General features: G+C 35.6%; 1 protein-coding gene across 2 annotated transcripts in view; it reads left to right on the top strand.

Annotated features, from left to right (window-relative positions):
• Positions 1–13553, top strand: part of TP53BP2 (tumor protein p53 binding protein 2) — a 49531-nt gene that overhangs the window by 14993 nt on the left and 20985 nt on the right. For both annotated transcript variants that reach the window (XM_058165500.1, XM_058165498.1), the window contains exons 2-3: positions 7022–7169; positions 12209–12322. In XM_058165500.1, coding sequence (XP_058021483.1) covers positions 7022–7169; positions 12209–12322 — 262 coding nt within the window. The remainder of the gene's footprint in view (positions 1–7021; positions 7170–12208; positions 12323–13553) is intronic.

Genomic DNA, 13553 nt, shown 5'->3' with positions numbered 1-13553 from the left:
GAAATGATCACATTCATTTAGGATATTTGCAAATAGTGTTTTCTATAGTGAGCATCTCCACATAGAGATTTTATAATACTTGCTGGAATAATAACATTTGAACCAACACAATTTTTTCTTCTTACGGGATTGAACATAGTATATTAGACAATTGAGGTTCTCTTAGTAGCATGCATTAAGCTCTCTATGAATATAGTTTTACTGGACTTAAGTCATTCATTTGCCTAGAAAGCCAGCATGTCCTGCTTTCAGAGGGGCAGTGCAATGGAATATGGAACTTTTTAAAAGCAAATTTATAGTACAATTGTTGGTAATCAAAATATTGTTTTGGTAGACTGACAAACCACTTTTAACATTTAGGCACACACATACCCTCCCACCCTCCAGTATAGTAGAGTGTGACTTTTGTCTCCTTCACCATGTTGATGACTCCTTAGAAGTTTGTATTGCAAAATTTTGCTTATTTGACCTTATTCTATTTGAAAGCAGTATTGATTTTTTTTTTGCTGACTGTGTTTTTAACCACATATCAGACATGAAGGTAGCCATATGAGCTATAGTTTTAGTTCTGGTATATTAAGTTTGAAATCAGATGTAAATTATATAATACACGTTCTACTGACAATTTTAATTTTTATGTAACTTTTTAATGTAATTTTTATTTCATTTAAATAAAATCAGTTTAATTATTTAAATCATTGGACAAGATAACTGTTTAAAGAATTAAATTGCAATATGTTTAAAAACACCTTATTATCCATATTTTTATTGGAAGTACATTTTTCTTGTTTAATCTGGAATTAAGGAGAAACTTCCTAACAGTAAGGACAATTAACAAGTGGAACAGCTTGCCTGCAGAAATCGTGGCTGCTCCATCCCTGGATGTTTTCAAGAAGAGACTAGAGAGTCACTTGTCTGAAATGGTATAAGTTCTTCTGCTTGAGAAGGGGGCTGGACTAGAAGACCTCCAAGGTCCCTTCCAGCTTATTCTATTCTATTCTATTCTATTCTATTCTATTCTATTCTATTCTATTCCATTCCATTCCATTCCATTCCATTCCATTCCATTCCATTCCATTCCATTCCATTCATTATTCAATAATCAGAGGTACAGGTTGCATTTTTCAGAAGGTAAATATGACCCTTCTATAAAATGGAATATTGGATGCTTCTGGAAATGAAAGACTGGATTGGAAGCTCTCAGGCATTATAAACTGCTTCCCAGGAGCCTTGCTGCTACTTACTTTTTTTCCTTCAAAAAAATAGATGTAAAGATCAGTATTTCACTCTCTGGCTTTTATGTGGTAGAATCAAGTTCCAGTGTTCAGCAGTCTATTGTTGAATCTTTTGTGGGAGGTTATGTGCACATCTGTCATAAGATGTCATACGTTTGCTTTCTCCTTTTCATTGAACCCAGATGAAACTGTGAATGTTTCAAATAGATCATTAGTCGATATTAGGCTAGATGAAGGCCAAGTTGATTTATGGTTTTCTGCAAACAATATAGAGAAATTTGGGATATGCGTGCACAACTTCATTTGTAGGTTTCTGTAATTTTATATTGGCTGTGATCACATTTTAAAATTTCTGGTTACAGTCAGTGGCTACAGTGAGCAGGACAGTAATGTAATTATATTGTCATTTGGGTTGGGATTTAGAAAGGGATTTAGAAATTTCTGGTGATGGTAAACTTGCCCAATTGTCACACAACTCTTTAAGATTTTCTGCAAAAGAAATCTAGTTACTTTATATGGAACTTCATGATTATACCAGAAAATCTGAAACAGCATCTCTATGACAATTTATCACTCTTAAAATTTGTAATTGTTGTGTAGGCTGTACTTGGAAATTACATATTTTAAACCCCTTTTTAAAGGTTCTATTAATGCTGTTCTAAACTTTGATCTGGCACATGAGATATGTTAATAAATTAATTATAATTAATCAAGAGCAGAGTAACAATTTACCATTAATAATAATTATTAAAATCCTTAACATCTGATCACAGTACTTGGTTTTATTTAATACCTTTGTTGTTATATTTCCTCCCGCCCAACGCAATCAGGTGAATTTGAGGCATAATTGGTGGAGGAGAGCAGCAATAACAAATAGCAAATTGAGATACAGAAATATCCTTGCTTAATGCTAGAGGTTGCTCATTTTCTAAAAGCATGTTCATGTTAGTCTGTGGCTGATTAAATATATGCCATCATATATGTACATTAGTGTTAAACATTAATAACTGTATGGAGGAGCCCTGGCGATGCAGTGGTTAAATGCAGTATTGCAGGCAAACTGTGCCCACAGCCTGGAGTTCAATCCCAATGGGGTTCAAGGTGGACTTAGCTTTCTGAGTTTGGTAACAAGCTGCCCAGGAAGTGCCGTAAAGCACTGGGGCAGTATATAAGTCTGAATGCTATTGCTATTGCTATTTCGGTAGACCTCCTTAAAGATGTTCAGTTACCACTATGGCCCTTGAGATCTGCCAATGGTGCTCGTACTGCAATTGTAATTGAGTTCATCTGCTTTATTACTGATTGTCCCCTTTTATTTTCTTCTACCTTTTCCAACATTAAGGACTTCTCAAGGGACTGGGTCTTTGCATAATATGTATAAACTATGGCAGTTTGAACTGGTCATTATGCCTACTTTTTCAAAGTCCAGCTTTCAGTTCCACAGCATAAACCATTGCTTGTACAATTCTGACTTTTGTAAGTATCTCAATATCTGTTCCAGGATTTCTCTGTTTCCCTACCAAGGGCTGATCTGTGGTCTGTTTCTTGACTGCTGGTTCCTTTATTGTTGATAGTTTGTCCTGAAAGGCAAAAATTAACTACCACTTCAGTGTTTTCATTGTCAGTTTTAGGATTGTTGTCATTCTTTATATTAAATTGTATATTATGTTGTCATCCTTTATATTAAATTGTAGTCTTGTGGGTTTTTTTCATTATGATCCTTGATTTTTATTAATAGTGCTTAAAAATCATTTTCATTTTCAGCTATATCAGAGCAATGTCCTCAGAACAGTGCAGATTATTGATGTTTCTTCTTCCAGTTTTAAAGCTACGTTCATCTTCTAATCCAGCTTTCCTTAATATATATTCTGCATATTATTTGAATAAATAAGAGAGGATATATCCTTGCCTCATTTTGCTGACCCAGATCCTCCCTGTTTTGCTATATTCTGTGGATCCATGGCTTCCTGACTTCTGTCTATGTTTTGCATGAGGAGAGTGAAATTCTGGGATTCTCATTCCACGGCCTTATGTTATTGGCACAATTGAAAGCCTTTTTATAATCAATAAATTACATACCCGTTAGCTTTTTCATTTATCTAGAATATAAATTCCCTTGTTCTTCAGCCTTTTTTAATACCAGCTTGAACATTGGACAACTAATCCTTAAGACATCTGAGGATATATTTTTTTGTCCTGAAAGCTGTGATTGTAAAGTGTGATAAATGTTGGTGCTTTGTCATCTCACTTTGAATGGATATTGCTAGGGAGTTAATACAAATATAATTTGTGCTTTGATAAATTAACACTTTTAAAAAAAAACTTTCCAGAGGTAAGGCTTATCTTGAGCATCTTACAGTGCAATCCTAAATTTATGTACTGTGAAATTAACTCTATTGATTTAATAATACTTCTTTATAGAAGATATAGACAGGATTATGTTCTAAAATAACAAAAATCAGAATGTTGATAAATCTTATCTATCTCGAATATCAAAAATATTCCCTCTGTTCTTGAGTAACAGAAAACTAATTACAATTTGTATGTAAGTTATGTAGGTCATGGAGATTATTGTGAATAGCAGAGGGTAAGAGGTAAGGGATTTATACTTACTTAAGGAATAAATAAAGGGGGAAAATCCCTCATCTTACTCAATAATAGAATAATTTAAACAATTATACTGAATTTTCCCTGGTGCTGCATCTAATTTGCATCACAGTTTCCTTTCTTACAATTGTGGCTAAATGCCAAATCAACATCAATGTTTTGTAGTAACTGAGAAAATAAAAATATATGCAGACCCACAGATGTTGACACAGAGAAATACTAAGTTTGTCATTCTCTTAAGGTTTACTTTAATGCAGGGAAATAAAATGCTGTGCAATATTACAGAATGTGAAGATGTATTTTCTTTTTGGTAGGTTAGTTTAGTTTTAATATTGTTTACTGTACCTTGGTATTTAAGCAAATTATCAACATTACATAAATAATAAGTAGTACCAAAAGATATATAAAAACATTTCATAAACATTTCTGACAAAAATATCTGTGGTGTTGATTTCTTTGTATTTTCTGTAAGATGTTATATCTGTATTTTCTGGGTAAATTGAACAATATTGAAAAATATTGAAATGACTTCTTATTTTGTAAAATATTATGACTGTTTTACGTATGACTAATCCTCATAATAACATAATTATTTACTGTATTTTTCGGAGTATAAGACGTACCTTCCCCCCACAAAAGGGTGAAAATCTGGGTGTGTCTTATACTCCGAATGTAGCCCCGCCCAGCCTCTCAAAGGGAGGTTTCAGAGGCTGAAAAAAAGCCTCAGAAACGAAGCTTCAGAAAAAAAGCCTCAGAAACAGACCTTCAGGAAAAAAAAGCCTCTGAAAGGAAGTTTCAGAGGATTTATTTCTGAAGTTTTGTTTCGGAGGCTTTCAGAGGAAGAAATTTTTTTTTTTTCTGAAAGAGTTTCAGAAGTTTCAGAGGCAGAAAAAAAAGCAAGGCACAAAGCTCCCAATCAAGGAACCTGTTACTAAAATTCACCTCTGGGAACAGGTGATTGGGGTATTGCGGGAGGCTGATCCACCCGCCAATTAGCTTTTTTCTTATTTTCCTCCCCAAAAACTAAGGTGCATCTTATACTTCGATGCGTCTTATACTCCGAAAAATATGGTATCTTGTATTACTTTTCCCAATTTAACTTCAAATAAGTTTTTGTTTTTGTTAGAAATGTAAATGAAAGCTTTTGTAGCTTCTCACTCGATAGTTATCCTATGAAGAACAACTATTGTACAAAAATGTTGATGGTAATGTAGAATGGGACACTGCAACTGTCATAAATGTGTGTCCATTGTCAAGCATCTGAATGTAAGTCATGTGACCATGGGGCTGCTGCAATGGTCATACGTGTGAAAAATGGTCATAAGTCACTTTTTTCAGTCCCATTGTAACTTTGAATGGTCACTAAGTGAACCATTGTAAGTCAAGGACAAGCTGTACAAGCTATTAAATCCACTGCTGAAAGGGAGAGATATGACCAGTTATTAATACAGGGAGCACAGTAGGAGCATAGTGGGTGCTTTCCCTGTGGGTGACCATTATTTTCATTTGCTAGGTTGGGGACTATAGTTGTCATTAGCTTTGTTGGGAGGACTAAATAACATATTATCTGGTGTAGATAATGGTTGCAATCATAAGCCATCTCATTTTACGGGCTGGGCATACCTATATGGAGAGTCATCTTAATACTGGCAAGTGCAGGTTCCATTTTTCTTGGGACATAATCTCTTATAATTCAGCCTGGGGCTTATCTATAGTGCCATGATCTATAGTGCCATGATCCTATTCCACATATTACTATGTCAGTCCTTCAGGTTGGGCAGCGTATGAGTTGAAATTATAATTATTTAAGTTATAATTATATATGATTGAAATTATAATTGAAATTATAATTATAACAATATAATAAGCTGGTGAAGAAACACAACACAAAGATCTAGGTACTTTATTGTTAGGATATAATAATCTTGAGAGTTGACAGAGTGTGTCTCTGCCTCATCTTATACTAGAGTGAAGTGAATCTATTTTGATTGTTGTCCTCATACTTTTCCATTTCCACTAATGAGAGGTTGGAGAAAAAAATTCACCAAGACCACAAGCCTCTTCAGCAAGGGATGCACATGGCAACTTTAAGACAGCAGGGAGACTTTTTTTTGCAATTATTTGACATTGGATTAAAGTTATGGTTGTGCTGAGATGAGAAAATACTTTAAATAAGTTTCAGACAAAAAAATTACACAGAGTTGAAAAGCTTCAATTAAAGAGTTTCAATTTAAGAATTTAGAAGGACGTTCATTTCTATATGATGATGCGGTAAACTATCTACCAAAACAACACATCAGGGAAGCTGGCAATACATTTTTTGCATTGAATAGCATATTTAGTCTCAACATATGTTAACATTTGCTGTGTTTTTTCTTGATTTGGAAACTTCAGTAGGGTTGGCCTGGTTAGTTGATGGAAGTAGAATATATAAGACTTGGCATAAGTTATTGTAAGTTGGTTTGTTATTACCATATATAGAGATGCAGTTGTAAAGATCTATAATTTTATACCTAACCCATGATATGATGATTGGTTGACAGGAAGATGATTGTAAGATGAATAGATACTCACTCAACACGCTCCGCAGTTAAAAACAAGCTACTGCGAAGGAGAACTCACCATTATTATTTAGAAGACTCTAAGGTCTAGGCACCAATAATATAATAGCTTGTTTAAAAAGAAACATTTTAACTCTCTTGAATGAATTGATTCTAATGGAATAAACTGAATGCGTATGTTGCTTAGATTAGTCTTCCCTAGCCTTGTGCTCTGTAGTTGGGGCTAACAGGTATAGGCAGCATAAAACTGAACGAACACTAGGTGATAGAAGAGACATTTATTGCATTCAAAACTTTGCTGATAATCTAATCGTCATCTGAATTTTTGTAGGCTAGAACCAGTATTCATATTATATGTATATGCAGAATTCGTGTTTTGTGCTCTCACCTGAAAAGGCAATAAGAGTGGTGAAATCAAGGGGTTGTGTGTACATAACATTAATATTTTTTACTAAATACTTATTCAGTAAAATGAGGTGACTGATGATTTTTCCAACATCATCAATGTACAGCAAGATATATATTTAACGGGAAATGTTTTATATATGAATGAAACATTGGAACTTCTGTACTTTAGGTTATGAATGTTACTGATTGAACACAACTGTTCTCTTCTAGATGTTTCTTACAGTGTACCTCACTAACAACGAACAACACTTCACAGAAGTACCAGTCACTCCAGAAACAACTTGCAAAGATGTAGTAGATTTATGCAAAGAGCCCGGTGAGACTGAATGTCATCTGGCAGAAGTATGGGGTGGGTTAGGTATGTATATCATGGTTACTTTTACTTGCATGGCCATTTATAGAATTATCTCTACGGTATTATGAAATCACCTTTAATTAAATATACTTAGTTACAGGATCATGTAAAGGACCACAAACTGTTCAATATTTGTGATACTTTTAGAAAGACTGCTTTCTTGGTTGTGAATAATGAGTAGGGTGGTTTTTTTGCCTAATATCTCTTAAAAATGCATCAATCTCCTTAAGAAGAGCATTCCATACCTATGAAAAAAGCTTCCTTCTCTACTCATAAAGCTCATATCCAATCCAAAAGCTCATATCCAATAAAGGTTGTTAGGGCGCTACAATGCAAATCACCTTTAATTAAATATACTTAGTTACAGGATCATGTAAAGGACCACAAACTGTTCAATATTTGTGATACTTTTAGAAAGACTGCTTTCTTGGTTGTGAATAATGAGTAGGGTGGTTTTTTTGCCTAATATCTCTTAAAAATGCATCAATCTCCTTAAGAAGAGCATTCCATACCTATGAAAAAAGCTTCCTTCTCTACTCATAAAGCTCATATCCAATCCAAAAGCTCATATCCAATAAAGGTTGTTAGGGCGCTACAATGCAAATGTGAGGATGAAAAGCTCACCTTTAATGGAGATGAATGCTTAATCAAATAGAAAATACAATTCAATTTATATAAATACAAAGTAATACCTATTTGGACAAAAAAAAATCACCTCTCTAACTTCATATATTGTACAGTATATCCTGATGGGGCCTAAGTTTTTTGTAGACAATGGATAGGTTCATAAAGGATGGAAGAAAGATTCAAAGTAAAGCTAAACATTGTAAACATTTGTAGTAAATGCAGATCTACAGGTAGTCCTCAACTTATGACCACAATTGAGCCCCAAATGTCTGTTGTTGTTCTGTTATTAACTGAGACATTTGTTTAGTGAGTTTTGATCACTTTGCGACCTTTCTTGCTACAGATGAATCTGGCTTCTCCATTGACTTTGCTTGTCAAAAGGTTGCAAAAGGTGATCACATGACGTTGGGACACAACAACAGTCATAAATATGAACCAGTTGCCAAGCATCTCAATTTTGATCATGGGGATACTGCAAAGAGCGTAACTGAAAAACGGTCAGAATTGCATTTTTCAGTGCTCTTGCAATTTTGAACAGCCACTAAATGAACTGTTATAAATTGAGAACTATCTGTATAATGTCCATATCTCTGTATCTATGTACAGTTTTGGTCATTGATTTGAAAAAGCTATAACAGGAAAAGTTGCATAAGAGAATAACCAGAATGCTCTTTAGCACATATTTTATGAGAAAAGGTTAGATTATTTGGAAGTTTGTAGTTTAAAAACAGAGCCAGCTGGTGGAAGATAGGATTCAACCACCTATGATATAGAAAAAGGAGAGAGGGAGATTTTTTCCCCCACCATTTAAAACGCTGGGACCAGGAATCAAAAATAACTGCAAAATCTAATGATGGCCACTAATTTGTGTAGCTTTAAAAATTGATTGGACAAATTCAGGGAGAACAAATATTTCAAGATTAAAAACTCAACGACACTCCAGAAATGCGCGATTTGGAAATGTGTGCCCTTCTGAGAGATCACATGAATGGCACCCACCTCCAGAATGGTGTGAGGTAACCTCTGCATATTCCATTAGCTGGGTGCTCTTTTGGAAAGTAATCTTTGGAAGAACTAAGCAGAGCAAGGCATGAGATGGTGGGCAAGAGACCCAAGAGTATGGAACTCAGTGGGGTGGGAAGCTGTGCAAGGGGTGGCTCAGGGAGTACGGGAGCATAGGCCACAGGCAAGAAGAAGAAGAAGAAGAAGAAGAAGAAGAAGAATAGAATTTATTGGCCAAGTGTGATTGGACACACAAGGAATTTGTCTTGGTGCATATGCTCTCAGTGTACATAAAAGAAAAGATACGTTCATCAAGGTACAACATTTACAACACAATTGATGATCAATATATCAATATAAATCATAAGGATTGCCAGCAACAAGTTATAGTCATACAGTCATAAGTGGAAAGAGATTGGTGATGGGAATTATGAAACGATGAAACTATGAAACGAACAAGTTGTGCAGGTGTGGCCTTGCGCCCACCCTTTGAGGCAGCCTGTGCTCTGCTTAAGTTTAAGGGAGCTGGGATTGTCGTGATTAAGCGAGGTGATCACAGGACACCTCGCTTAATGACCTCAACAATTTACAATTACAATCCTGGGCTCAGTAGTGGTCATAATTTGAGGAGTACCTATGTATCTTCTTATGTGAAGTAAGTAGAGAAAACATCACTTCATATTTTTTGTATCTGTTGCAAATCTTTAAAAATAACTGGTAAGTAAATGTTTGGTTTACATTCCCAGTCCAGTGGTTTTAAACTATATTGTAGTGTGGTAATGAATGAGGGCTATTTGAACATAGTGGATTATTGTGCTGTGCTTGCATGCTGACTTATTCAGCTTGTCACAGCAGAACTGGTTAGTTTGTCTTGTCAGAACACCAATTTCATTGTACAATAATCGATAGGAGCAGGCTTAGGTGTTATGAAACTTTAAATTAGTAGTATCAGCAGCAAAACATTCAGTTCTTTAATACGCCTGACCTTGTATCTTGATTGTCAGTTGTAACTGTGCTAGCAGCTAGACCAGTAGTTCTTGATAGTAGAAGGCTATGACAGTGACCATGACTGTTATCTAGAGTGAATCTTAGAATATAGGCATTTTTTAACTTCAGTTAATTTTACTGCAGTATATTAAAATTTAATGTCTGATAAGTTAAACCCTCTCTTTACCAAAGAACTATAAATCCCCCTTGTAAATATATATATTTCTGTTTGAGCTATAGACATAACATTATGTCTCAAGATTTACAATAGTCCTTTTTTTCTTTCCAGTTAAAATTTCAAAATATCCATCTAGTAAAATTATACTAGAGTCTTCTCTTTTGGTTTACTAGAAATATTACACTCAGACAACATGCTGCAGGGATCAGTTCTACCCCGTTCCTATTTAATCTATACACTAGTGAAACCAACTCTTTAAAAAATTTGCTATGCCAATGATATGGCAATAGCTATCCAAACCAAGGATTTTGAGGAAGTGGAATACATTCTTACTAAGAATCCAAGGTCACTAAGCAAATATTATGACAAATGGAGGCTATGACATAGCCGTCCAAAAATGTATGCACCTTCCATCTAAGCAAAAAAGGAGTTAAATGTATCTTTTTGGGGAAATAGGATAAAACACAACTACCATCCAAAATCTCGGAATAATCCTTGACCAATTCCTTACATTTGGAAAACACTTTGAAGTAATTGGACAAAAATTGAAAACCAGGAACAACCTGATTAGGAAAACCATGGGAACAAACTGGGGAACACAAGCAAAAGCATTGCATATAGTGGCACAATCATTAGTATACTCTGTTGCAGAATACTGCGCACCTGTATGGGAAAGAAGTTGTTATACTACCAAGATTGATGTTCAACTTAATGACACAATGAGAATAATATCTGAAACCCTTAAATCCACACCATTCTCATGGCTCCATGTTCTTTCTAACATTTGCCCCTTCGATCAACAGACAGTCCAACAGTGGCATAAGATCAACATGTCATTGACTCCTATGTATTCTTCCAATATATAAAATATTAGACTCTCTACATCCTTAAGTGGGGAATGGCCAAGAGCCCACAATGCAACTGTGGTGCTCTGGAACAAACCATAATACATATAGTTCAAGAATGTCTCCTCAGGAAATGTCAAGGCAACTGGGTTGGTGTCATCATAGTCAGGAGCACCAGAAGCACTTAGATTGTTAGATTCCATAGATACTGAATTATAACATCTATTCATCCATTTCAATTCTATGACTCTATATTATGGTGATTTTATTATGGTTTTATCTTAATTTAATATTTTATCTCCTCCCTAGTGCTGCCGTGTAATGGGGTGAGCTCCCGTTACTTGTCCCAGCTTCTGCCAATCTAGCAGTTTCGAAAGCATGTAAAAATGCAAGTAGAAAAAATAGGGATCACCTTTAATGGGAAGGTAACAGCGTTCCGTGCGCCTTTGGCGTTGAGTCATGCCGGCCACATGACCACGGAGACGTCTTTGGACAGCGCTGGCTCTTTGGCTTTGAAACGGAGATGAGCACCACCCCCTAGAGTCGGCAACGACTAGCACGTATGTGCGAGGGGAACCTTTACATTTATATTGTATTGTGTATACACACACACACACACACACACACACACACAAAGAGAGACAGACAGACAGACAGACACATACAGTATATATCTGTAATGTGTGCTGATGCTTTATTTAAACAAAATTTGTATATTAATGTTTGTAGATGCCATAGCCATACACTAAATAAATAAATTTAGAAAATATTATTTGATGAGTAATATTGCTTTTGGGACAATTTTTAGAATTTTACAAGAGTTAATGGGGAGAGATGAAAGTATTAAAAGAAGACAATAGATCCTAATTAATGTGTTTATAAAGTTATATCAGTCTTTCTAACTGGGATATAGCTTGCTTTAGTTTCAGTAATAGAAAGGCTTCTGTTGTGCCTTTGACTGACTGGAAACTGGAATGAAGTATCTGTTTTCATTTGCAGATTACTCATAAAATGTTGGATTTTCCTAATAATGCTGTTAATGTTTGTATTTGACAAATATGCCGTAGCTTTTAAATATCTCCATGTTTCCTATTTCTTTGGCTTTGGAACAACAGTTTGGTTTTATAGAACTTTCTGTAGAACTTCATCTGTGTATGGCTCAGATTTGTGCCCCATATTTTTTTTTACTATCCTTTGGAGGGACATCCTTCTGGCATGTGTACTTGCAGGATGAAGCCACAACATTTAAACATAAAAATATTATGGACACTGTGCAAATGTATTTTGATAAATCAGATAAATAATTCATGGTGACTGAACATGTGTTGATGAAACAGAAAACACATGCTGAGCATGGAAAGCACAATTGAGAAAATATGTCACAGTTGTTTTCTATTTTTCAGAACGCCCTGTAGCTGATAATGAGCGTATGTTGGATCTTCTGCAGCGCTATGGAGTCCAAAGAAATGAGGTTCGCTTTTTTCTTCGCTATGAACGACCTCCTACTCGAGAAACAGGTAAGAACTAAAACGATGGAGACTATCCTATCCTGAAAGGTTGAGCAGAGTGAGTACACTCCAGGTATTTTTGATCAAACAGTGCCTTCTATCTGGAGCTAGGAAGCGTAACTTCTTTGTTGCAGTGTCTGCCCTTTAGAGCAGTATCCCCTCCCCCAAAGAGAACCATGCTGCTTCCCACCCTGATGATCTTCGGAAAGTGCATTGGCTATACTCATAGGTAAAGGTAAAGGTTCCCCTCGTACATATATGCTAGTTGTTTCCGACTCTAGGGGGTGGTGCTCATCTCTGTTTCAAAGCCGAAGAGCCAGTGCTCTCCGAAGACGTCTCCGTGATCATGTGGCCGGCATGACTAAATGCCCAAGGCTCACGGGATGCTGTTACCTTCCCACCAAAGGTGGTCCCTATTTTTCTACTTACATTTTTTATGTGCTTTCGAACTGCTAGAAGCTGGGACAAGTAACAGGAGCTCACCCTGTAACGTGGCACTAGGGATTTGAACCGCTGAACTGCCGACCTTTCGATCGACAAGCTTAGCGTCTTAGCCACTGAGCCACCATGTCCTCTATACTCATAAGCCTTTGGATAAAATGATTCATTTTTAAATACATTTATTTTAAAACATTTAAAGAGTAAAATAAATGACTACACAAGCAAATAGAAAACGGGAAAAGTTATAATGGATGGGAAATAATGTGTTAGTAATGAATATAATTTACAGTTGTCAAAATTTTAAATTTATGTTCATTCTTTTATTTACCAAGTAACTACAGATAGTCCTCAAATTACAACAGTTCATTTAGTGATTGCTCAAAGTTACAATACCGAAAAAAGTGACTTATGATCGTTTTTCATATGTACAACTGTTACAGAATTCCCATGGTCATGTGATCAAAATTCAGATGTTTGGCAACTGGTTTGGCAACATATTTATGACGGTTGAAGTGTCCCGGGGTCATGTGATCAACTTTTGCAACTTTCTGATAAGCAAGCTCAATGGGGAAGCCAGATTCACTTAACAACCTTGTTACTAACTTCACAGCTGCAGTGGTTCACTTAACAACTGTGGCAGGAAAGGTTGTAAAATGGGGCAAAACTCACTTAACAAATTTGTCACGTAGCAAGAGAAATTTGGGGCTCAATTGTGGTCATAAGTCGAGGACTACCTGTAATCAAATATATAAAATTGAAGAGCTATAATGATGTTTAGAATTTGGTTTGGAATTAAGTA

This window comes from Ahaetulla prasina, chromosome 1 (genome assembly GCF_028640845.1).
Source record: "Ahaetulla prasina isolate Xishuangbanna chromosome 1, ASM2864084v1, whole genome shotgun sequence".
NCBI lineage: Eukaryota > Metazoa > Chordata > Lepidosauria > Squamata > Colubridae > Ahaetulla > Ahaetulla prasina.
This window is presented reverse-complemented; position numbering and strand designations above follow the sequence as displayed.